Here is a 22,885-nt window from a genome sequence, read left to right as displayed (position 1 = left end):
ACTTCCTGAAGTTTCCAAGATCACCAGGCTACATTTATGTCATATTGCTCTAATCTTTTATAAAGTTTGTTATCTACTTGTGTATTGACTTCAATTTTTCCCTCTTAATGCTTTTTATAAATAATGCCTTGCATATAATGCCATGCTTTGTATTTTTGAAAGATTTGATATGTATAAGTAATTGAGATGCAATTCACATACAATTAAATTCATTTGTTTAAATTATATAGTTCACTGGTTTTTAGTATATGCACAAAATTGTGCAACTATCAACACAATCTAATTCCAGAACATTTACATCAGCCCTCACCTATTAGCAGTTATTCCTATACTCCCCTCTCCCCAGCTCCTGGCAACCACTAAACTTTTTCTCTATATGGATTTGTGTATTCTGGACGTTTCAGTTTACTCCTTAAAAGACGTATTGAGTGATTTGATACAAACTTAATAAAGAATCTCATTTTAAATAGAAAACTGTCTGTTTACATCTAGTAGCTTCTCCCATAGATAGCTTTTAATGAGAGTTTGTCAAATAATTGGTGTTTAGAAGTGACATGGATTAATGGGTAGGAGAGGGGAAGATGCTAGAAGCTGGGGGGAAAGGGTAAAGAAGTGACAAAGTCGAGGCAAGTAAATAACTTGATTTGAGACTTAGCTCCTCTTTGGATCTATCTTGATCTATAAATGAATACATTGGTAATAAATATGATTTATTTTCTCTTCATTCAGTCTGTGGCTCCAGCAGCCTTGTTTCTAGCAGCTAAAGTGGAGGAGCAGCCCAAAAAATTGGAACATGTCATCAAAGTAGCACATACTTGTCTCCATCCTCAGGAATCCCTTCCTGATACTAGAAGTGAGGTAGGAGATTAATTACCCATCTGTTTTTCTTAATCTTTTTCTTTCTTTTTTTTACCGTACTCCCAAGCATGCCAGGATCTTTATATATTTCGATGCAACTTAATTTTATAACTTTGATTTATTGAAGTTTGGATTGGGGTTATTAAAAGAACCTTTTAGTGTTTGTGTTTTCCTTAACAATAAAAATTCAGGCTGGGTATGGTGGTGGCTCACACCTGTAATCCTAGCACTTTGGGAGGGTAAGGTGGGAGAATCACTTTAGGCCAGAAGTTCAAGACCAGCCTGGACAACATAGCAAGACCCTGTCTCTATGGAAAAAAAAAAAAAAAAGCCAGATGTGTGGCTCATGCCTGTAATCCCAACACTTTGGGAGGCTGAGGCAGGACAATTGCTTGAGTCCAGTTCAAGACCAGCTCTGGCAACAAAGTGAAACATCCTTTTTACAAAAAAAGAAAAAAAAAAAAACCTGGACATGCTGGCTCACATCTTTAGTCCCAGCTACTTGGGAGACTGAGGTGGGAGGGTTGCTTGAGCATGGGATGTTGAGGCTGCAGTGAGCCATGATCATACCACTGCAGGCAACAGTGCCAGGACCCTGTCTGAAAAACAAAACGAAACATAAATTTTATGGCAAAAGTTGTGTATTTGTTGCAGTAAAATTTGAAAATACAGAAAAATGAAGAAGAAAGTATTTCTCAGATAAATTCTAGACCAATGGTCCCAGACGTTTTTTGGCACCCGGGACTGGTTTCATGGGAGAAAGTTTTTACATGGACAGAGAGAGGGTGGGATTGGAGATGGTTTTGGGATGATTCAAGCACATTACATTTATTGTTCATTTTATTTGTTATTATTATATTGTTATACATAATGAAATAATTATATAACTCACCATAATGTAGAATCAGTGGGAGCCCTGAGCGTCTCTCTCTCTTTTTTTTTTTTGAGACGGAGTCTCGCTTTTGTCACCAGGCTGGAGTGCAGTGGCGCGATCTCGGCTCACTGCAACCTCCGCCTCCCGGGTTTAAGTGATTCTGCTGCCTCAGCCTCCCGAGTAGGTGGGACTACAGGTGCACGCCACCACACCTAGCTTATTTTTGTATTTTTAGTAGAGACAGGGTTTCACCATGTTGGCAGGATGGTCTTGATCTCTTGACCTTGTGATCTGCCTGCCTCAGCCTCCCAAAGTGCTGGAATTACAGGCGTGAGCCACTGCCCCTGGCCACCCTGAGCTTCCTTTCCTGCAACTAGATGGTCCCGCCTGGGGGTGATGGGAGACAGTGACAGATCATCAGGCATTAGATTCTCATAAAAAGCAGCAAATTAGATCCCTTGCGTGGGCAGTTCACCACAGGGTTCAAGCACTCCTATAAGAATCTAATGCCATGGCTGATCAGACAAGAGGCGGAGCTCAGGTTGGGCAATGTGAATGATGGGAAGCGGCTGTAAATACAGATGAAGCTTCACTCACTTGTCTGCCGCTCAACTCCTGCTGTGCGGCTTAGTTCATAACAGGCCATGGACCCCCTGTTAAAGAGACAACTGAAGCACAGGTATACTAATGAACCACTGTTATTTGTGGTTTCTTTTGTATAAATAGCTATGTGTGCATGTATTTTGTCTCTGGTTTTGTTTTTGTTTGCTTCCTATATCCCAAATATTTTCCCATCTGATGGATTCTCTACTTTTTAAAAATGTCTGGCTAGTATTTGATGACATATATGTGAATGTATGTAGTTTTAACCATTCTCCATGAAGAAGTCTAGACAATTTTAGCTTTTCATCACTATAAATGTTATGAAAAATATTCTTTTTTTTTTTTTTTTGAGACAAGGTCTCGCTCTGTTGCCCTGGCTGGAGTCCAGTAGTGTGATCATGGCTCATTGTGGCCTCGACCTCCCGGGCTCAGTGATCCCGCCGACCTCAGCTTCCTGAGTGGCTGGGACTAGGTGTGTGCCACCATGCCCAGCTAGTTTTTGTAGAGATGGGGTTTCACCATGTTGCCCAGGCTGTTCTCGACGTCCTGAGCTCAAGTAATCCACCCCGTTGGCCTCCCAAGTGCTGGGATTACAGGCGTGAGCCACTGCACCTGGCTGAAAAGTATTGTTATAAATTTTTGTTATGGATTCTTAAATTAGTAGTGTTACTAGTTATTTTTTTAACTTTTTTTTTTTTTCCCCCCGAGTTGGGAGTTTCGCTCTTGTTGCCCAGGCTGGAGTGCAGTGGCGTGATCTTGGCTCACCACAACCTCTTCTTCGCAGATTCAAGCGATTCTCCTGCCTCAGCCTCCCTAGTAGCTGGGATTACAGGCATGTGCTACCACGCCTGGCTAATTTTGTATTTTTAGTAGAGACGGGGTTTCTCCATGTTGGTCAGACTGGTCTTGAACTCCCGACCTCAGGTGATTCGCCCGCCCCAGCCTCCCAAAGTGCTGGGATTACAGGTGTGAGCCACTGCTCCTGGTCTATTTTTTTAACTTAAAGAAAATTATAAAAATTACTTATGCTTATGATAAAAGAATTCAAACACTTAAGAAACATTTAAAGTTAAAGTTGGCCTTTTCTCCTAGGAAGATAGTGCCAATTACTGTTTGATATGTATTCTTTCAGATCTTTATCCTGCACATGTACACAGGGCTTTTTTTGTTTTCTTCCATCCTTTTTTGACTTTATTAAAGAAGGAAAAGGCTGGACATGGTGGCTCATGCCTGTAATCCCAGCGCATTGGGAGGCTGAGATGGGAGGATTGCTTGAGCCCAGGAGTTCAAGACCAGCTTGGGCAACATGGTAAAACCCCTTCTCTACCAAAAATACAGAAATTAGCTGGGCATGGTGGTGCATGACTGTGGTCCCAGTTACTCGGGAGGCTGAGGTGGGAGGATTGCTTGAGCCTGGGAGGCAGTGGTTGCAGTAAGCTGAGATGGCACCATTACACTCTAGCCTTGGTGACAGAGCCAAACTCTAAAAATAAAATAAGATGTAAATAAAATATATAAAATAAAATAGAAGGAAAACTCTCTCCTGCTTTTAGAAGCCAGTGATTGGGGAGTGATGATAAATTGAGAGGTCTGACACTTGTAAGCGATTGGAGAAAAATAATGTATTTGTGGTGAGACTACATTATTTAAGTCTCTTACAATGAATGTGCGGCTTGTCCTTTATGAAATAAATAAATGGAATTGTGTGTTTCCTTCTGATCATGTTGTAGAAAGATTTTTTGGGTGGCAGGGGAGATTTTTGTTTGTTTTTAGTAATAGTCCTTCCTAATAATGTTTGCATAGCAGTGTCTTCATTCGTTTTTCTGTTTAAGCCATACCAGTAGCTCTTGTGGAAAGAGTGATTGCTCTGGACTTTGTTTAGGTTTGAGACTAGTAAATGCCATTGGTCTATAGAATTGAGTTAACAAAATTAAACAAAAATAAAATAATCCACACTTTTTTCTTCTCGAAAGTGTATTTATGTAACTTCTCACCCGAGTCTGCAGTTCTTGTGAGTTGGTTAGGGAGATGTTTTCTCCTCTATATGGAAAGGAGAAACTAGTATAGTTTTAAGTCCTTATTGACATATTCAAATCATAAAGTTATGAAAAGGGGGATCTTGATCCAGACCCCAAGAGAAGGTTCTTGGATTTCATGCAGGAAGGAGTTCAAGTTGCGTCACAGAGTGCAGTGAGAAGATAGTCGATTGAAAGCTATGCAGTTACAGAGTAGGGAGTCCTCAGAAAGCAGGAGAAGGAATGTTTCATCTTTGTTTTAAGCATTTCTTTTTTTTTTTTTTATTAAATTTTAGTTTTTGAGACAAAATCGTACTCTTGTTGATCAGACTGGAGTACAGTGGCACGATGGTGGCTCAGTGTATCCTTGACCTGCCTGGGCTCAGTTGCTCCTCACACTTCAGCATGCCAAATAGTTGGGACTACAGGCACACACCACCATACCCCGCTAATTTTTCTATTTTTTTGTAGAGACAGGATTTTGCCATGTTGCCCAGACTGGTCTCTACTCATGGGTTCAAGCTACCAGCCTGCCTCAGCCTCTCAAAGTGCTGAGATTACAGGTGTGAGCCACTGTGCCCAGCCTCTTAAGCATTTCTTATATAGGCATCTTCTCTGTGTAAAAGCTAAGCTATGTCTACATGCAAGTGGGTTGACATTGTGACAAAATGTATTATTTTGTTGATTTAAAGAAAACGATCTTTGGCATTTTAGTGTGTAAGCACATCAAAGCATAACTATATTTAAAAAGCATATATTTTGTGCTTTCAAGATATCTGGACATTTTGTTGTTGTTGTAGTTTGTTCTTGCAGGCATTATTAAGCTACTTCCTTAGCTGCAAATGTCTTATGACCATGGGTCATGACTTGCAAGGAATGTGCCTTGGTAGTTGTAAGATGAAGGTGATTTTTAAAATGATGTTACCATGGCTATCCTGGGTTCCTGTTTCCTTAAGAGAAAGCGAACTGTAATTTAGGTCTTTTAACTACTGACCCAGGTCTCATTTTCTTAGAGCTCTAGACCAGTACTGTCCAATAGAAATATAGTGGGAGCCACATATTTAATTTAAAATTTTTAACTTTTCATTAAATTTCATTAAAATCCTAGTTTTTAAAAAAGAAAACTATATATATAATATACAATAAAATGATTATATATAAAGTATATATTTAACATATAAATGTATAATGCAATAGATATTTGACATAAATACATATATTTAACCCAGTATGTCTAATACATGGGCATTTTAGCATATAATCAATGTTAAAAAGTTATTAATGGGTTATTTTACTTTTTTTTTTTTTTTTTTTTTTTGAGAGACTCGTTGTGTTGTGCAGGCTGGAGTGCAGTGGTGTGATCTCGGCTTATGGCAACCTCGGCCTCCCAGGTTCAAGTGATACTCGTGCCTCAGCTCCCAAAGTAGTTAGGACTATAGGTGTGCACCACCATGCCCAGCTAATTTTTTTTTTTTTTTTTTAAGATGGAGTCTTGCTTTGTCACCCAGGCTGGAGTGCAGTGGCGCAATCTTGGCTCACTGCAACCTCCACCTTCTGGGTTCAAGTGATTCTCCTCCCTCAGTCTTCTGAGTAGCTGGGACTACAGGCATCTACCACCATGCCCGGCTAATTTTTTTTGTATTTTTAGTAGAGACGGGGTTTCACCATGTTGGTCAAGCTGGTCTTGAACTCCTGACCTCGTGATCTGCCCACCTTGGCCTCCCAAAGTGCTTGGATTACAGGTGTGAGCCACCGCGCCTGGCCTAATTTTTGTATTTTAGATAGAGACAGGGTCTCGCTATGTTGCCGAGACTGGTCTTGATCTCCTGGACTCAAGTGATCTGCCAACCTCGGCCTCCCAAAGGCTGGGATTATAGGCATGAGCCACCCTGCCCAGCTCTACTTTTTAAAATTTTTTAGATGGAGTTTCTCTCTTGTTGCCTAGGCTGGAGTGCAATGGCGCAATTTTGGCTTACCACAACCTCCCCCTCCCAGGTTCAAGCGATTCGCCTGCCTCAGCCTCCCGAATAGCTGGGATTACAGGCATGCGCCACAATGCCTGGCTAATTTTTTGTATTTTTAGTTGAGACGGGGTCTCTCCATGTGGGTCAGGCTGGTCTTGAACTCCCGACCTGAGGTGATCCACTGGCCTCGGCCTCCCAAAGTGCTGGGATTATAGGCGTGAGCCACTGCGTCCAGCCAGCTCTGTTTTTTTTGAGACAGAATCTCATTTTGTTGCCCAGGATAGAGTGCAGTGGCAAGATTATAGCCTCCTGCAGCCTCATACACCTGGGCTCAGGTGATCATTTCACCTCAGCCTTCCAAGTAGCTAGGACTATAGCTGCATGCGACCACTGCCAGCTAATTTTTATTTTTTTGTAGAGATGGGGGTCTTACCATGTTGCCCGGGCTGGTCTTGAACTCTTGACGTTCAAAGAATCCTCCCACACTGGCCTCCCTAAGTGTTAGAATTCCAGATGTGAGCAACCATGCCTCGCTACTTCTTTTATTTTTTCTTTTTTTGAGATGGAGTCTCGCTCTGTCACCCAGGCTGGAGTGCAGTGGCATGATCTCAGCTCACTGCAACCTCTACCTCCCGGGTTTAGGCAATTCTCTGCCTCAGCCTCCTGAATAGCTGGGATTACTACCTGCATTCACTCTATGGAACAGGCCAAGGTTCACACCCACCATCACGCCCAGCTAGTTTTTTTTTTATTTTTATTTTTAGTAGGGACAGGGTTTCACCATATTGGCCAGGCTGGTCTTGAACTCCTAACCTCATGATATAGCCGCTTCAGCCTCCCTAAGTTCTGGGATTACAGGCATGAGCCACCGCACCTGGCCCATTGTTTATTTTTTAACTGTCTAAAAAATCCACTTTATTTTATGGTTATAGCACGTTTCAATTTAGACTAGCTACATTTCAAGTGATGAATGGCTACATGGGGCTAGTGGCTGTAGCTTTGTCTGGCAGAAATCTGAGCGAATTTTCTTATTACCTTTTCCTTTGAACTCTTCTGCTACTTTTTAGAAACCTAGCATGGACCCAAAGGGGAAGGTCTAATAGGAGTCAAATGTTTGATATCAATTAAATGCTTACAGTATTGTAGGAAGGTTCTGCAAATGTATTTTGGTGATGTTGAAAAATATATACTTTATGGCCAGGTGCGGTGGCTCACGCCTGTAATCCTAGCACTTTGGAAGGCTGAGGCGGTCGGATCACCTGAGGTCAGGGGTTCAAGACCAGCTTTGCCAATATGGTGAAACCCCGTCTCTACTAAGTATACAAAAATTAGCCGGGTGTGGTGGTGGGCGTCTGTAATCCCACCTACTCGGGAGACTGAGGCAGGAGAATTGCTTGAACCCGGGAGGCAGAGTTTGCAGTGAGCCGAGGTCATGCCGCTGCACTCCAGCCTGAGCGGCAGAGTGAGACTTCCTCTCAAAAAAAAGGCTGGGTTCAGTGGCTCACGCCTGTAATCCCAGCACTTTGGGAGGCCAAGGTGGGCGGATCACCTGAGGTTGGGAGTTTGAGACCAGCCTGACCCACATGGAGAAACCCCGTCTCTACTAAAAATACAAAATTAGCCAGGCGTGGTGGTGCATGCCTGTAATCCCAGCTACTCGGGAGGCTGAGGCAGGAGAATTACTTGAACCCGGGAGGTGGAGGTTGCGGTGAGCCAAGATTGTCCCATTGCACTCCAGCCTGGGCAACAAGAGCAAAACTCCAACTCCAATATTGTCCCATTGCACTCCAACCTGGGCAACAAGAGCGAAACTACAACTCCAAAAAAAAAAAAAAAAAAAAAAAGAAAAGAAAAAAATACATATTTTGAATTTTCTTATGTCTAAATCACAGAAACCATAAAACCTTAAATATTAGCCTGAAAATAAACCAAATATATGGTGCTTTTTCTGTAGCCATATCTAAAGTGTTATCTCTCAGCATACTACTTATTTATTTTATTTTATTTTTTATTTTTATTTTATTTTTTTTTGAGACGGAGTCTCGCTCTGTCGCCCAGGCTGGAGTGCAGTGGCCGGATCTCAGCTCACTGCAAGCTCCGCCTCCCGGGTTCACGCCATTCTCCTGCCTCAGCCTCCCGAGCAGCTGGGACTACAGGCGCCCGCCACCTCGCCCGGCTAGTTTTTTTTTTTGTATTTTTTTAGTAGAGACGGGGTTTCACTGGGTTAGCCAGGATGGTCTCGATCTCCTGACCTCGTGATCCGCCCGCCTCGGCCTCCCAAAGTGCTGGGATTACAGGCTTGAGCCACCGCGCCCGGCCACTACTTACTTATTTATTTTTTAAAGAAAATCTGTACTGAATGGGCATAAGGGATAAAAATTGTGTTTCACAAAAATATTAGCCGGGCGTAGTGGTGTGCTCCTGGAATCCCAGCTACTTGGGAGGCTGAGGCAGGGGAATTGCTTGACCCAGGGAGGTGGAGGTTGCAGTTAGCCAAGATCACGCCACTGCACTCTAGCCTGGGTGACAGAGGGAGACTGTCTCAATAAATAAATAAATAAATAAAAGATTGTACTTCAGTTCTTAACTCTACCTCCTAACTCCACCCATGCCTTTTATTGTTTTGGTTTCCCTGGAAGGGATTGTTAGAATTGTTTATACTTTATATATTGTGCCTTTGTAGGGGATAATTTCTGTCTTCTCACTTTTAGGCTTATTTGCAACAAGTTCAAGATCTGGTCATTTTAGAAAGCATAATTTTGCAGACTTTAGGTAAGCTTATCTTCCTTTGAAACATTTTTTAAAATTATGCAATAAAATGATTTGATTTTAAATATTTGCTCAATAGGAAGAATATTTATTGGGAAAGTTCTCGTAGTGTCCCTCTGTTTCCAGATTATAGAGGTTGTAGAGCTGAGTTTAACTTTGGCCTGTTCCGTAGGGTGAATGCAGGTAATACAGCTGACCTTTGAAACAGCAGTCAGTGGGTTATTATTTTTTTCATTCTAGGGTTCATTATTTGCTTTTTAAGTTTTGGTGACTTTTACCCTCAAAAATTATGAAAACTATCTAAAGGATGTTTTTCCTTCCATGGATCGTTATGGGCTGTAACAACATTTGTTTTTAAAATGGTAACTAGTGTTTAGAACAGCAGAGTGAAAGTGGGGGGACTTAAGCTTTAGTGGTTGCATGGGCAACTCTGATGATACTGTGTTATTATCTGTTATTTTCATCACATAGGCTGCCTTTAAAAGTTTAGAAAATATGAAAATACAGATTTTGTTTTTCCTTGTTCTTTTGGGCTATCATTTTTCTCTTAGGTAGGGTAAGGTTTCATGAGTTGTATGTCAAAGTTATTGGTGTAGGTACAATTTTTTTTGCACATATATATACATGATGAGTTCTTCAAAGTTTATTTCTCAAGTTAATTCTAGTTAACTTTTTTCTTAAAATACCTTCAAGTTATATTTCATGGGACAATGATATTTTTCTGGTGGAATAAATTTCTATTAATATTTTAATGTGGAAACCAGTAAGGTATAATTCACAATCAGTTATCCTTGTAGCATAATTTGTAAAATGTAAACTTCTTAATAGTTTTTTAACCAATTACTTTTTCTTTTAAGGCTTTGAACTAACAATTGATCACCCACATACTCATGTAGTAAAGTGCACTCAACTTGTTCGAGGTAAGGAATCCCAACTTATGAAGACTATCTCAAATTGTTTTCTCATTTAGAGGTTGTGGTTTGTGGCGGACAATACATAACAGTTCTGCTTTGGCCAAATTTAAAGGCCTACTTGGCTTAAATCACAATGAGTTGTTCTGATTTGATGTTTTTCTGTTGGGTTCTTACAAGTAATGTTTTTAGATGGTCTCTAGTTAAAGAGAGCTAACCTCTTGAGAATGTTTGTCAAGGTTGGGCAGGTTTTGAAGAGTTATTTAACAGCAATTTTAAGAAAGTCATGAGGAGTGGGTGATCTTATTTTAATTCTGGGGTTGATTAAAGGCCCCCTAGAGGATCATATAGAATTTATTTGGACTTTCTGTGATTTACAATCCCTTGAGAACTTTTCTTTTTAATTCTGATTTAACAATATTAGGTATAATTGAAAGAAACTCTCTTATTTAGTTTAAGTAGTATCAAGAATATCTGAACACTATTGTGCCTTTAAGTCCTTTTATGATTTTGTAGGCCAAACTGATAATTGGTCTTACTTTACATTTTACTAATATGTGTTTCATGTGAAAATCCCCAAATTTTCCCGAGTTCTTTATATTTGAAAGTATTTAAATGTTATATTGAACAAGGATAAGATTAGAGATGGATGTATGTTAATATTGAGAAGACTGTGTCCTAAAGAAGATAAAAATTTGCTTTGTCACCCAGAACGGTTTGTTTTGGAAGAAGTTAAATTTTTTCATTGTAATATATTACATTATTTGATGATTTGGGGATTAAATCACAGGCTACTTAATTAAAAACTTTTTTTTTTGAGAGGGAGTTTTGCTCTTGTTGCCTACGCTGGAGTGCAGTGGGACAATCTCAGCTCACTTCAACCTCTGCCTCCCGGGTTCAAGCAATTCTCCTGCCTCAGCCTCCCGAGTAACTGGGATTACAGGCATGTGCCACCACACCCGGCTAATTTTGTATTTTTAGTAGAGACGGGGTTTCTCCATGTTTGTCAGGCTGGTCGTAAACTCCCAACCTCAGGTGATCCACCCACCTCGGCCTCTCAAAGTGCTGGGATTCCAGGTGTGAGCCACCGGGCCTGGCCTTAATTAAAAGCGTTCCTTAGGGACATGGATGCAGCTGGAAACCATCATTCTTAGCAAACTATCACAAGAACAGAAAACCAAACACCGCATGTTCTCACTCATAGGTGGGAACTGAACAATGAGATCACTTGGACTCAGGAAGGGGAACATCACACACAGGGGCCTATCATGGGGAGGGGGGAGGGGGGAGGGATTGCATTGGGAGTTATACCTGATGTAAATGATGAGTTGATGGGTGCAGCACACCAACATGGCACAAGTATACATATGTAACAAAACCTGCACGTTATGCACATGTACCCTACAACTTAAAGTATAATAATAATAAATAAATAAATAAAAAAATAAAAAAAAATAAAAGCGTTCTTAACAGCAAAAGTCACTTTTCTGAAATATGTCAGTCTTCTAGGTTCTAATCTTCTTTCTAGATCATCTTAGTTCATCCTGTAGTTTAGTGTTTCTCAGTGAATCCTTACATCAGAATCTCTGGGTTACTTGTTAAAAAAATGCTTGCACCCTTCTCCAAACATTTAATGAAATTTTAGGGAGCATGTCCAAGAATTGCATTTTAAACAAGTACCTCACGTATGTGGTATGCAGAATAAAGCTTGAGTACCTAGATCTGGAAACAGCATAATTATTAATGTTAAAATAAAAAATCACTGATCTGTCTACTTTGGCAGAATGTAAACATCAGGTTTACAGGGACCATGTCTGCTGTCTCATTTGCCATTGTATTCACAGTACCTTGCAAATACTAAATGCTTACTAAATATTTGTTGAGAATGAATGGAACTAATAAGTTTTTTCCTCCCCCACCCCTGACTTTTTTTTTTTTTCTTTAGCAAGCAAGGACTTAGCACAGACTTCTTACTTCATGGCAACCAACAGGTTTATATTTTAATTTTTTTTCTCTTCTATTTTTGGTATAGGACTTTACTTGGGTTTGATACAGTGTGCTATAGACAATTCTCTGGTGAATATTGATTTTTCTGCACAGTTTTCATGTTGTACTTTAAATTTCCATGTTACTTTTTAATTTTCTAAAGTTATATAATTATTTAGTACTGATTTTTTTGATAACCTACTCAATTCTGCATGATAGTGACTGAAAATCTAATTTGGAGGATTCTGCAATAATAATAATAATTTTTATATATATATATATTTCTTTTTTATTTTTTTTGAGACGGAGTCTTGCTCAGGCTGGAGTGCAGTGCCGGGATCTCAGCTCACTGCAAGCTCCACCTCCCAGGTTCATGACATTCTCCTGCCTCAGTCTCCTGAGTAGCTGGGACTACAGGCGCCCGCCACCATGCCCGGCTAATTTTTGTGTTTTTAGTAGAGGTGGGGTTTTACTGTGTTAGCCAGGATGGTCTCGATTTCCTGACCTCGTGATCTGCCCACCTCAGCCTCCCAAAGTGCTGGGATTACAGGCGTGAGCCACTGCGCCCAGCCTATATATATATATGTGTGTGTGTGTGTATATATATATATATATTTTTTTTTTTTTTTTTTTTTTCTTTTAAAGACAGAGTCTTACTCTGTCTGCCAGGCTGGACTGCAGTGGTGTGATCTTGGCTCACTGCAACCTCTGTCTCCCGGGTTCAGGTGATTCTCCGACCTCAGCCTCTTGAGTAAGCTGGAATTACAGGCTGGCACCACCATGCCTGGCTAATTTTTTTGTATTTTTAGTAGAGATGGGGTTTGGCTATGTTGGCTAGGCTGGTTTCAAACTCCTGGCCTCAAGTGATCCTACCTGTCTTGACTTTCCAGAGTGCTGGGATTACAGGGGTAAGCCACTGCACCCGGCCAATAATTATATTTTAAAATGTTCCTTTTTCTTCCCCCTCTGTCAATCAACGGGCACTTATGGATGTAAAGCGTTTCAGTCCTTTTCCTTCTTCCCTTTTAAAGAAAAGTAATTGAGGCTGTGGGCGCAGTGGCTCACACCTGTAATCCCAGCACATTGGGAGGCCAAAGCTGGTGAATCACTTGAGTCTAGGAGTTCGAGACCAGCCTGGCCAACATGGTGAAACCACATCTTTACTAAAAAATACAAAAATTAGCAGGGCGTGGTGGCACATGCCTGTAGTACCAGCTACTTGGGAGGCTGAGGCACTAGAATTGCTTGAATCCAGGAGGCAGAGGTTGCTGTGAGCCGAGATTGCCCCACTGCACTGCAGCCTGGGTGACAGAGAGAGAGAGACTCTGTCTAAAAAAAAGTAACTGATTAGTACATAACTTGTATTACCAAATGACTTGCCCAACATTGTTAGTTAATGGAAACCAAACATATCCCTAATAACTGTCAGGGCTAAGAAGTTCATTTTTATAGCCTGTTATGAGAAAGTTTTGAAATAAACCAACGTATTTATACTTGAGAGAGTAGTTGTCTATTCATTATTTTAAATAGACCAGAACTATGATTGGTGAGAAACAAATTATTTTTAAGATATTTTCTTAAGTATTTGATTTATGGATTACACAGACCAAAAAGCTTACAATTTTCCTTAGGATCTGAGCTTAGTCTCAGGATAATAGGTAATAAATATTGACTTCTAGGCTTGAATACTGGCCCAGAAGTCAATGTTTTAAAGAACTTGAATTCCCAGCCTTTTTACTTTTTTCATTTTTTTTGGCTCTGGTCAATGTGTAGATTAAGTGATGTGTATTCAAGAGGTGAAAAATGTTGTTACCTGAACAGGTGGGTTAATAGGAAATTATATTGAGTGCTAGATCAGAGCATTGCAGATTTCTTACCCTTCTTACTCTCCTGTGTATTTTTAAGCCTTTTTTTTTTTTTTTTTTTTTTTTTTTAAATAATGGAGAGTTTTAGCTTTGGGTTGAGAATTGAGAGCTCATGACACTCTCTGTTTTCTTCCCTCTGATGTCAGCCTGCATTTGACCACATTTAGCCTGCAGTACACACCTCCTGTGGTGGCCTGTGTCTGCATTCATCTGGCTTGCAAGTGGTCCAATTGGGAGATCCCAGTCTCAACTGACGGGAAGCACTGGTGGGAGTATGTTGACGCCACTGTGACCTTGGAACTTTTAGATGGTAAGTTTTAGAGTAAGGGACCTTGAAAAGCACTTGCTGTTGATCTGTCACATAGCTGGCCAAAGGTGACTTGATTCAGATGAAAATAGTTAGTTAGTAGTTGAGGTTATTCTTGTTTCATTACTTCTGTTTCTCTCAGTCTTTCTTGAATGTTCTGTTTTATTTGTAGAACTGACACATGAGTTTCTACAGATTTTGGAGAAAACTCCCAACAGGCTCAAACGCATTTGGAATTGGAGGGTAAGAATCATTACTGTCAGCTTGTGGACAAAATCAATTTCTTTTGACTGCAACAGTGAATATACCAGTATTGAATATTGACCTTAGGTTTGGAATTTCCCTTTTTATAGTTACACAGTAATCATGACTTCCACTTCATACCTTGGATACTGTTGTAGAAGTCAGTGTCTCTATGGGATAGCAGGATTTGCTTTTCATTGTGTAACTCCTGTGATATGATCATTTGGGCAGTAACACTGGTTGAGTATTTTCTGTGTGGAAACTGGTAGGGAAAAAACATGGCTTCTCTGAGTCATGGCTTCTCTGGGTATTGGCTTCTGGTAGAGGCAAGATAGAGAATTACAAGGTTAGAGCTGGTATCATAATACCTACTTATAAAATGGATTTTAGAATTTTGTTTTTATATAGGTTGTAGTCTAAAGTTGTATATCAAATATTTGGCAAAGTCTTAGGAATAATGGAATCATTCCTTTTTTTGTTCAGATATAAAGCTTGTTTTCAGATGTTTCCATTATTTTCTCATAAATCCAGACAGATAAAGTTAATTTCATTCTCCTGAGTTGAGTGAGTGGCAGAGAGTGAGTTTGCCTCTTAGAAGCCTGAGATTAGAAGTAGGCTTGAGAGGCCGGGCATGGTGGCTCATGCCTATAGTCCCAGCACTTTGGTAGGCCAAGGCAGGCAGATCAACTGAGGTCAGGAGTTCGAGACCAGCCTGGCCAACATGGTGAAACCTCGTCTCTATTAAAAATACAAAAATTAGCCAGGCATGGTGATGCATGCCTGTAGTTCCAGCTACTTGGGAGGCTGAGACAGGAGAATTGCTTGAACTCGGGATGTTGAGGTTGCAGTGAGCCGAGATTGTGCCACTGCACTCCAGCCTGGGTGACAGAGTGAGACTGTCTCAAACAAACAAACAAACAAAAAACAACAGCAACAACAAAAAAGAAGTAGGCTTGAGAGCACATAGCTCATCTTTTACTTTAGCATAAAACCTCACCAAAATTTCTAGAATTCAGTTATGGACTAACTATAATCATAAGCAGAAGGCATGGATGTTCATTATGAATTTTAGATAAGCATAGATTCTTTGTTGTTGTTACTTTGTAACATTTGGATAGATTGCTGTGATTCTTTTTTTTTTTTTTTGAGACGGAGTCTCACTCTGTCGCCCAGGCTGGAGTGCAGTGGCCGGATCTCAGCTCACTGCAAGCTCCGCCTCCCGGGTTCACACCATTCTCCTGCCTCAGCCTCCCGAGTAGCTGGGACTACAGGCGCCCGCCGCCTCGCCCGGCTAGTTTTTTGTATTTTTTAGTAGAGACGGGGTTTCACCGTGTTAGCCAGGATGGTCTTGATCTCCTGACCTCGTGATCCGCCCGTCTCGGCCTCCCAAAGTGCTGGGATTACAGGCTTGAGCCACCGCACCCGGCCGATTGCTGTGATTCTTAATTGAAGGTTTTAAAATCTTCTCTTGATGGTAATATTTATTGGATTTCATGTGAGGATAGCGTCCTGCCTGTGGCCTATCCAGAACTTCCAGTGTTGCTGCAAGTACAATCTACTCATCTCAATGTTTTTTTATTTAGTAAATTATCTAAGTAAAGAGATGCTATTTGCTTCATTCCAGGCATGCGAGGCTGCCAAGAAAACAAAAGCAGATGACCGAGGAACAGATGAAAAGACTTCAGAGCAGACAATCCTCAATATGATTTCTCAGAGCTCTTCAGACACAACCATTGCAGGTTTAATGAGCATGTCAACCTCTTCTACCACAAATGCAGTGCCTTCCCTCCCGGTCTCCGAAGAGTCATCCAGCAACTTAACCAGTGTGGAGATGTTGCCGGGCAAGCGTTGGCTGTCCTCTCAACCTTCTTTCAAACTAGAACCTACTCAGGGTCATCGGACTAGTGAGAATTTAGCACTTACAGGAGTTGATCATTCCTTACCACAGGATGGTTCAAATACATTTATTTCCCAGAAGCAGAGTAGTAAGAGTGTGCCGTCAGCTAAAGTGTCACTGAAAGAATACCGTGCAAAGCATGCAGAAGAGTTGGCTGCCCAGAAGAGGCAACTGGAGAATATGGAAGCCAATGTGAAGTCACAATATGCATATGCTGCCCAGAATCTCCTTTCTCATCATGATAGCCATTCTTCAGTCATTCTAAAAATGCCCATAGAGGGTTCAGAAAACCCTGAGCGGTCTTTTCTGGAAAAGGCTGACAAAACAGCTTTCAAAATGAGAATCCCAGTGGCAGGTGGAGATAAAGCTGCCTCTTCAAAACCAGAGGAGATAAAAATGCGCATAAAAGTCCATGCTGCAGCTGATAAGCACAATTCTGTAGAGGACAGTGTTACAAAGAGCCGAGAGTACAAAGAAAAGCACAAGACTCACCCATCTAATCATCATCATCATCATAATCATCACTCACACAAGCACTCTCATTCCCAACTTCCAGTTGGTACTGGGAACAAACGTCCAGGTGATCCAAAACATAGTAGCCAGACAAGCAACTTAGCACATAAAACCTATAGCTTGTCTGGTTCTTTTTCCTCTTCCAGTTCTACTCGTAAAAGGGGACCCTCTGAAGAGACTGGAGGGGCTGTGTTTGATCATCCAGCCAAGATTGCCAAGAGTACTAAATCCTCTTCCCTAAATTTCTCCTTCCCTTCACTTCCTACAATGGCTCAGATGCCTGGGCATAGCTCAGACACAAGCGGGCTTTCCTTTTCACAGCCCAGCTGTAAAACTCGAGTCCCTCATTCGAAACTGGATAAAGGGCCCACTGGGGCCAATGGTCACAACACGACCCAGACCATAGACTATCAAGATACTGTGAATATGCTTCACTCCCTGCTCAGTGCCCAGGGTGTTCAGCCCACTCAGCCCACTGCATTTGAATTTGTTCGTCCTTATAGTGAATATCTGAATCCTCGGGCTGGTGGAATCTCCTCAAGATCCGGCAATACAGACAAACCCCGGCCACCACCACCTCTGCCATCAGAACCTCCACCACCACTTCCACCTCTTCCTAAGTGAAAAAAGAAAAAGAAGAGGAGAAAAAAACTTCTTTAAAAAACCACGTACTTTTTCATTTTTTTTTGAACTAAGAAAATTACTTATGAAATATGTCATCCTTCTTGGACTAGGGAATAAATTGATATTGAGACATAGTTAGGAGGGTGGTAGAAGGCGTTGGCTATTATATCTGCTGTCTCATGCATTTAACTATTTTCTTACAGTTTTTACTGGTATTAGGTGTTGAAGCTGTGAAGGATTAAGGACACTTTCTGAATTCTTGGCCTCTCCACCATCTAATTAGGTTGATTGGAGTTGATATCTTCCCTCTTCTTGCCAGAGCCGAAAAATGGAGGGTTTGTTGTATCAGACAATTGTGGATCCTTTTGGTGTTTAATATATCAGAAGAGAGGAAGTATTTAAACGTCAAAATCTTTTAATAGACTTAAAAAAAATAATTTAAAGAAAGTAAGTTATCTGTTTAGTTTTTTTATATGATCGGGAAGGGGATAGGGATTTTGCTGTGTGTATGTGATACATAGCAGTGACTCCTGGTGGGTGGGATTGGAGGGTGGGAATGTGTGAGGGTGGGTGGGAGGGTAGGTTTTTGGCTAGGAGTTCTGAAATAGGCTCAGGCCACTCCAAGTGTTCAGATTTTTAAGTGTGTATGTAAGTGTGGATATGTGTGTTCTTAAGTGTGTGTGTTTAAAAATCATGTTTTATCTTTCCCTCCCTGTTCCTTACCATTTTCATTTTCCAGCAGTCTACTAGAGAAAAACATGGTTGGCCTTGAGAACATAAAGGAAGAGGCATGTATTTGACATGGTTTTTTTCCCTTTCTTTATGTTATAATTGAGTAGTAGCCCTCTAATTTATAGTTTGGGCAAGTACAGCCAATACCCTGACTTTTAACTTCATTATGAGAACTTCCTTTTTACCCGCTTTTTTGTTTTTGTGCAAAACAGAGATGGGGTTGAGGAAGGAGGGTTGGTGAGCAAGGCCAGCTTCTGCCCTACAGAATTGGGTGTGTCTTTTTTTCAAGTGAGGCTTTGGGAAAGTGTTCAAATGAGAACAGTCTTAAGGTCTGTAAGAGATGGGGAATGTACTATGTATATCCTGCCTGTGAAAGCCTAAACCATATGGGAGAAGCTAGAGGATACTAAAAACAATGAAATTGTGATTTGGAAGTTTTAGAACATTGTTTTAAAAATTACATTATAAATGTAAGACATGCTTTTATCTGTGTATCTGAAGGGAAACAGCTGCATCCTCAAGTTTTTGCAGCCTATATGACTTGAGTTTGGAGCTTGTGAATTTAACAGTACTGGTGCCATGAGAATGAGCAAAGCCTAGCCAATGGATACTATTATATTTAGATTGTTCATCTTTGGTAGCTTTAGATTCTTGATAGAGGTTCTTAAGATTTCTGAGTCCTTTATAAAAATAGGTCAAGAGTCCTGTTGTTATGGAGGCTTGATTATCCCAGATATTAGGAGTGAACATTTTTGATAAAGAAATCTTTCAGAAAATCTTGGCTAGAAAGAATTCTAAGTTAGCTGTCTAAGTACTAAAAACTACCTAGCCAGAGATCATTTAATGAGATATTCTTTGATCTTCATTGCATTTTTTCGCTCTGGAAAGGATGGTGCAATTTGAGTTTGTCTTTGTGATTTGATTGCAGCTTCCTTCATGCCAAGTATTTTTTAGGGAGAGGTTGAATTAGTTTTCATTTGGAAGTCATAGGGAGACAGGAGTTGTACTTGTGCTGCTACTTGCCAGGAACAGGTTGGGAAGAAAATTGTGGCTGTTGGAATTGATGATGTACTGGCCTAATATAGAAAGGAATTTGTAGGCAGGAGTAAACATTAACTGGCGGTGGGTTAGTGCCCTGCATCTTGCATATTTGAACTGTCTAGAGTTCCTGCCATTGCTGGGTATAAAATGAGGAGCTCTCTGTCGACCTGTAAATCATTAATATTTCTTGACTTGGAGTGTCACTTCACTTTATAGATGACATTTTCCTCTTTCCCCTTGATATTTTCTGTGTTGTGTTAGATAATTGGTAGATACATAGTTGTGGTTTAGTACATTTAGGGCTTCTATTTATTTAGATTTTGTTTGGTGGAGTCTGTTTCCAAAAGGGAATGTGCCGTTTAGTCTGCATCTGTATCTTTGTGGAATTGATGATCACTGGTTTGATTTTGAAAAATGTCTTTTCCAGCTTTTAGTTACTCTCATCAAATGTCACATATTTTCTAATCACATGCACTCCTTTACTACAGAGGCACATACTCATTTGGCCTCATAGCAGTTCTCCATGGCCATACTGTAGTAAAGTTCCTTAGAACTTTGTCAGGAGTGAACTAGAAAAAAGTGCTTACTAGGGCCTAAGAGTTGCTTTGTGCTGTGTAGTCTGGCCTTTGCACTAGTAGATCATTGCTGACATAGGTCAGTTTAGAGACCTTTCTGTGTTAATGCCTCCTGATACTGTCTTAAGATACATACAATGTCTGTTTTTAGACCTATGCATATGTCATGAAGCTCCTTGTGGGCTCTGCATGAAGCTGCTGCTTTGTTTTTGGGTTAACAGATGTGCCTGTCAACTAGCATGTGTATTGTCCAAATTCCATAAACTTAAGTTTTTAAGGGCTGTGTGGTTTCTGAGCTCTATGTGTCTTTCCTATCCTTATACCTTCAAAGGGTGAGAAATGAGATGTATACATCTGGTAAAGTTAGTCTGGTAAACATGGCTTTTCGTTTCTTCATTTAACCTAGACTGTCAAAAATAAGTGATGGTGATAAGTAGGCCTGGAGCCTCAGCTTCTGTAAATCTCATTTCTAAAATTTTGCTAGACTCGTGTTGGCAAAAACAAATACCTGTGGATTGTCCTTAAGGCTTTTAATCAGATACCTGTGTTGCTGTTAGCTGAACTGTAGTGAAGCATCGATCTAAATTGGTCTTCTGAAGTATCAGTTATGCTTTTGAGTTTAGAAAATGCTTAGGTGTTAGTCTAGTCTTGCCATTCATGAATCAGTGTGTGTCCATATCAGACAGCCTCAACTTCTTTTTTCTTCCTTTTTAAAAATGATTTTAGTGTTTTGATTTAGTGTATATTACATAGTTCAGTATTATTGGCTTTACCAGTGTTGACAGAACAATTTTAAATCTCCAGTTGCAAACAGCAATGGATTAGGATATGGAAATAAAATCATGGTGACATCACTGCTGAGTTATCTTAAACCTCTGCTACTTAATTCTCCATATTGAAATGCATACTCCTCCACATACATGGCTTCTAGGTAAAGGCAATTGTAGAGGGGCCCTGTCTGTCCCAGTATGGTTGGATTTTAAACATATCTGTGTTTCCGTTATTATGGGAACTGATTAATATTTACAATTTTTTTTGTTTATGAGTTATTTTGATACTAATACTAGGAAAAGAGAGAATCTAGAACATCTTGAAGTTGGAATACAAATTTTATTCTTTTGGTCTTGGGAGAATTTAAGCAGTCTATGCAACTCATCAAATGATGAGAAATAGCCCTCCGAGGTTCCAGTAAGCTTTCAGTGACTTTGATACCTCCCCAAGTTTCTTGAGTTGCTGCTTGTTAACACCCAGCTTTTAACTGAGTGTTTGCTCCTGATGGTTTAGGAGATTTTCATATTGTATCACACTGTCAGGTTTTATTTTGTCTTTTTATCCCTCCGTGGATGTGAGTTTCAAACAAGCATAAGTACAGTAATCCTGCCTGATCAAGAGTAGTCTGGAATGAGACTTATTTTTTGAGTGGGAGAGTTCTCCATTTTAATGTTTCTAAAGTTTTTCATATGAACTTGGCATTGGAAAAGGGAGGTAAAGAAAAAGGACGTTTACTAAAAGCAGTGTCTACTCTTCCCCTTTATGAGTGTGTATTCATGGCTAATAAAAAGAGGAGGACTCTCGGGTTTTGTGTTGCCATGTTAAGCATGGAGAGGGATGCTTGACAGCATGCTAATTGAAGCCAGAGCAAGTATGTCCTTCATCAGCTAATCAGGAACTCTTCAGCTGAAGCTGAGGAACTGATGAGTTGTTGATTGATCATAATGTAATTGGTTACAAAGCGGAAGTGCTGGCTGGCTTAAGTACCCAAAGAAAAGAATGTAGCAGCCTGACTTAGTGTTACCATGTGTTTCTGAATTTGAAACTGACCTTTTTTCCCACCCTACTTCACACACCTAAAACTGTTTTCTTGTCAGACCAAAGAGCAAAAAGAAAAAAAAAAGTAAAACACTTTACCAATCTATGTCACTCAGGTACAATTTTGTGGTGAGATTTTTGTCTGTTCTCTGTGTATTGCTCTTAAGAGTCCTTTCTCAGCATATTATTCTGCCATTGCCTCTGTCTTCCTTGGGGCACCTCAGCTCTGGATGCTACCCCTGGGATATCTACTGCTGTTATGTGAATGATAGGATGTAAATGACCATTATAGTAAGGGCTCTTTGTAAAAAATTCAAAAAATTTAAAAAGGATGTATACATTTTATAGTCTGGCTATCAGTTTGATATCTTGCTGTCAAGTATGTTTCTCAAGCTGTATTTATCCATCCCCTCAATAAATGTTAATGGTAAAACACTCATTTGATTGTTTATGTGTACTGTCCTCAAATTAGTCCTTAGTCTTTTTGTTTGTTTGTTTTTGAGACGGAGTCTAGCTCTGTCGCCCAGGCTAGAGAGTACAGTGGCGTGATCTCGGCTCACTGCAACCTCTGCTTCCCGAGTTCAAGCTATTCTCCTGCCTCAGCCTCCTGAGTTGCTGGAATTACAGGCGCCTACCACTACGCCCAGCTAATTTTTGTATTTTTAGTAGAGACGGGGTTTCACTGTGTTGGCCAGGCTGGTCTTGAACTCTTGACCTCAGGTGATCTGCCCACCTTGGCCTCCCAAAGTGCTGGGATTACAGGTGTGAGCCACTGCGCCCAGCCTAGTCCTTAGTTTATAACTGTAATTTTATTGATATGTTTACAATTTTGTTTCAGTTTTTATATTAGTATGTTTTCTTATTGTGCAAGATCCTGTGGGAATTGAGTCCATTGGAAAGACCCAAGATTTGTCCATCAGTAAACCCAGTAGTATGAAGTATGTTGTAGTCAAAGGGAAGAAAAAAACCCTCACTCTATATTGTTACACGAATACCTGGAAGAGTAACTTGTACACAAAAAAATTATAGCACTAACAGATGATGGCAGCATGTACGCATGTACTGCTTATCTTGCAAGCATTATCAACATGATTCATAATTGTATACGTGGTTCTTTGAAAAGCCTGACATGTTAGTACAGACATAGCATTGTATCTGGAAGAAAATAAACTTTGAAGAAAAAACCATTCTTGGTAGTGCCTGGAAAAATTGATAGTGAATACTCATCCTGAGACATAATAAGACCACATTTACAAGGTAAGTCTTGTAAATTACACACTGAAAATAAAGAACTTTTAT

At 40.3% G+C, this 22,885-nt stretch overlaps 1 protein-coding gene and 1 long non-coding RNA gene across 10 annotated transcripts in view; both read left to right on the top strand.

Moving 5' to 3' along the window:
• The window catches only part of CCNT1 (cyclin T1), a 34,364-nt gene extending 12,339 nt beyond the window's left edge, over nucleotides 1-22,025 (top strand). For 2 of the 9 annotated variants that reach the window (XM_001102295.5, XM_077954020.1), the window contains exons 3-9: nucleotides 730-858; nucleotides 9,026-9,086; nucleotides 9,941-10,003; nucleotides 11,940-11,985; nucleotides 13,992-14,155; nucleotides 14,325-14,395; nucleotides 16,020-22,025. In XM_001102295.5, the coding sequence (XP_001102295.2) occupies nucleotides 730-858; nucleotides 9,026-9,086; nucleotides 9,941-10,003; nucleotides 11,940-11,985; nucleotides 13,992-14,155; nucleotides 14,325-14,395; nucleotides 16,020-17,429 (1,944 nt within the window). In that variant the 3' untranslated portion in view covers nucleotides 17,430-22,025. Of the gene's footprint in view, nucleotides 1-729; nucleotides 859-9,025; nucleotides 9,154-9,911; nucleotides 10,004-11,939; nucleotides 11,986-13,991; nucleotides 14,156-14,324; nucleotides 14,396-16,019 lie in introns of all 9 variants that reach the window. The other 7 variants (XM_077954025.1, XM_077954023.1, XR_001448005.3 and 4 more) reach the window with 7 other exon arrangements.
• LOC144332832 (uncharacterized) lies at nucleotides 12,591-13,365 on the top strand. The gene is made up of 2 exons (XR_013401017.1): nucleotides 12,591-12,871; nucleotides 13,060-13,365. It is a non-coding gene; the product is annotated as an uncharacterized LOC144332832 (long non-coding RNA).
• Nucleotides 22,026-22,885: the final 860 nt, after the last annotated feature.

The sequence above is a fragment of the Macaca mulatta genome, chromosome 11 (assembly GCF_049350105.2).
Source record: "Macaca mulatta isolate MMU2019108-1 chromosome 11, T2T-MMU8v2.0, whole genome shotgun sequence".
NCBI classification, from domain to species: Eukaryota; Metazoa; Chordata; class Mammalia; order Primates; family Cercopithecidae; genus Macaca; species Macaca mulatta.
This window is presented reverse-complemented; position numbering and strand designations above follow the sequence as displayed.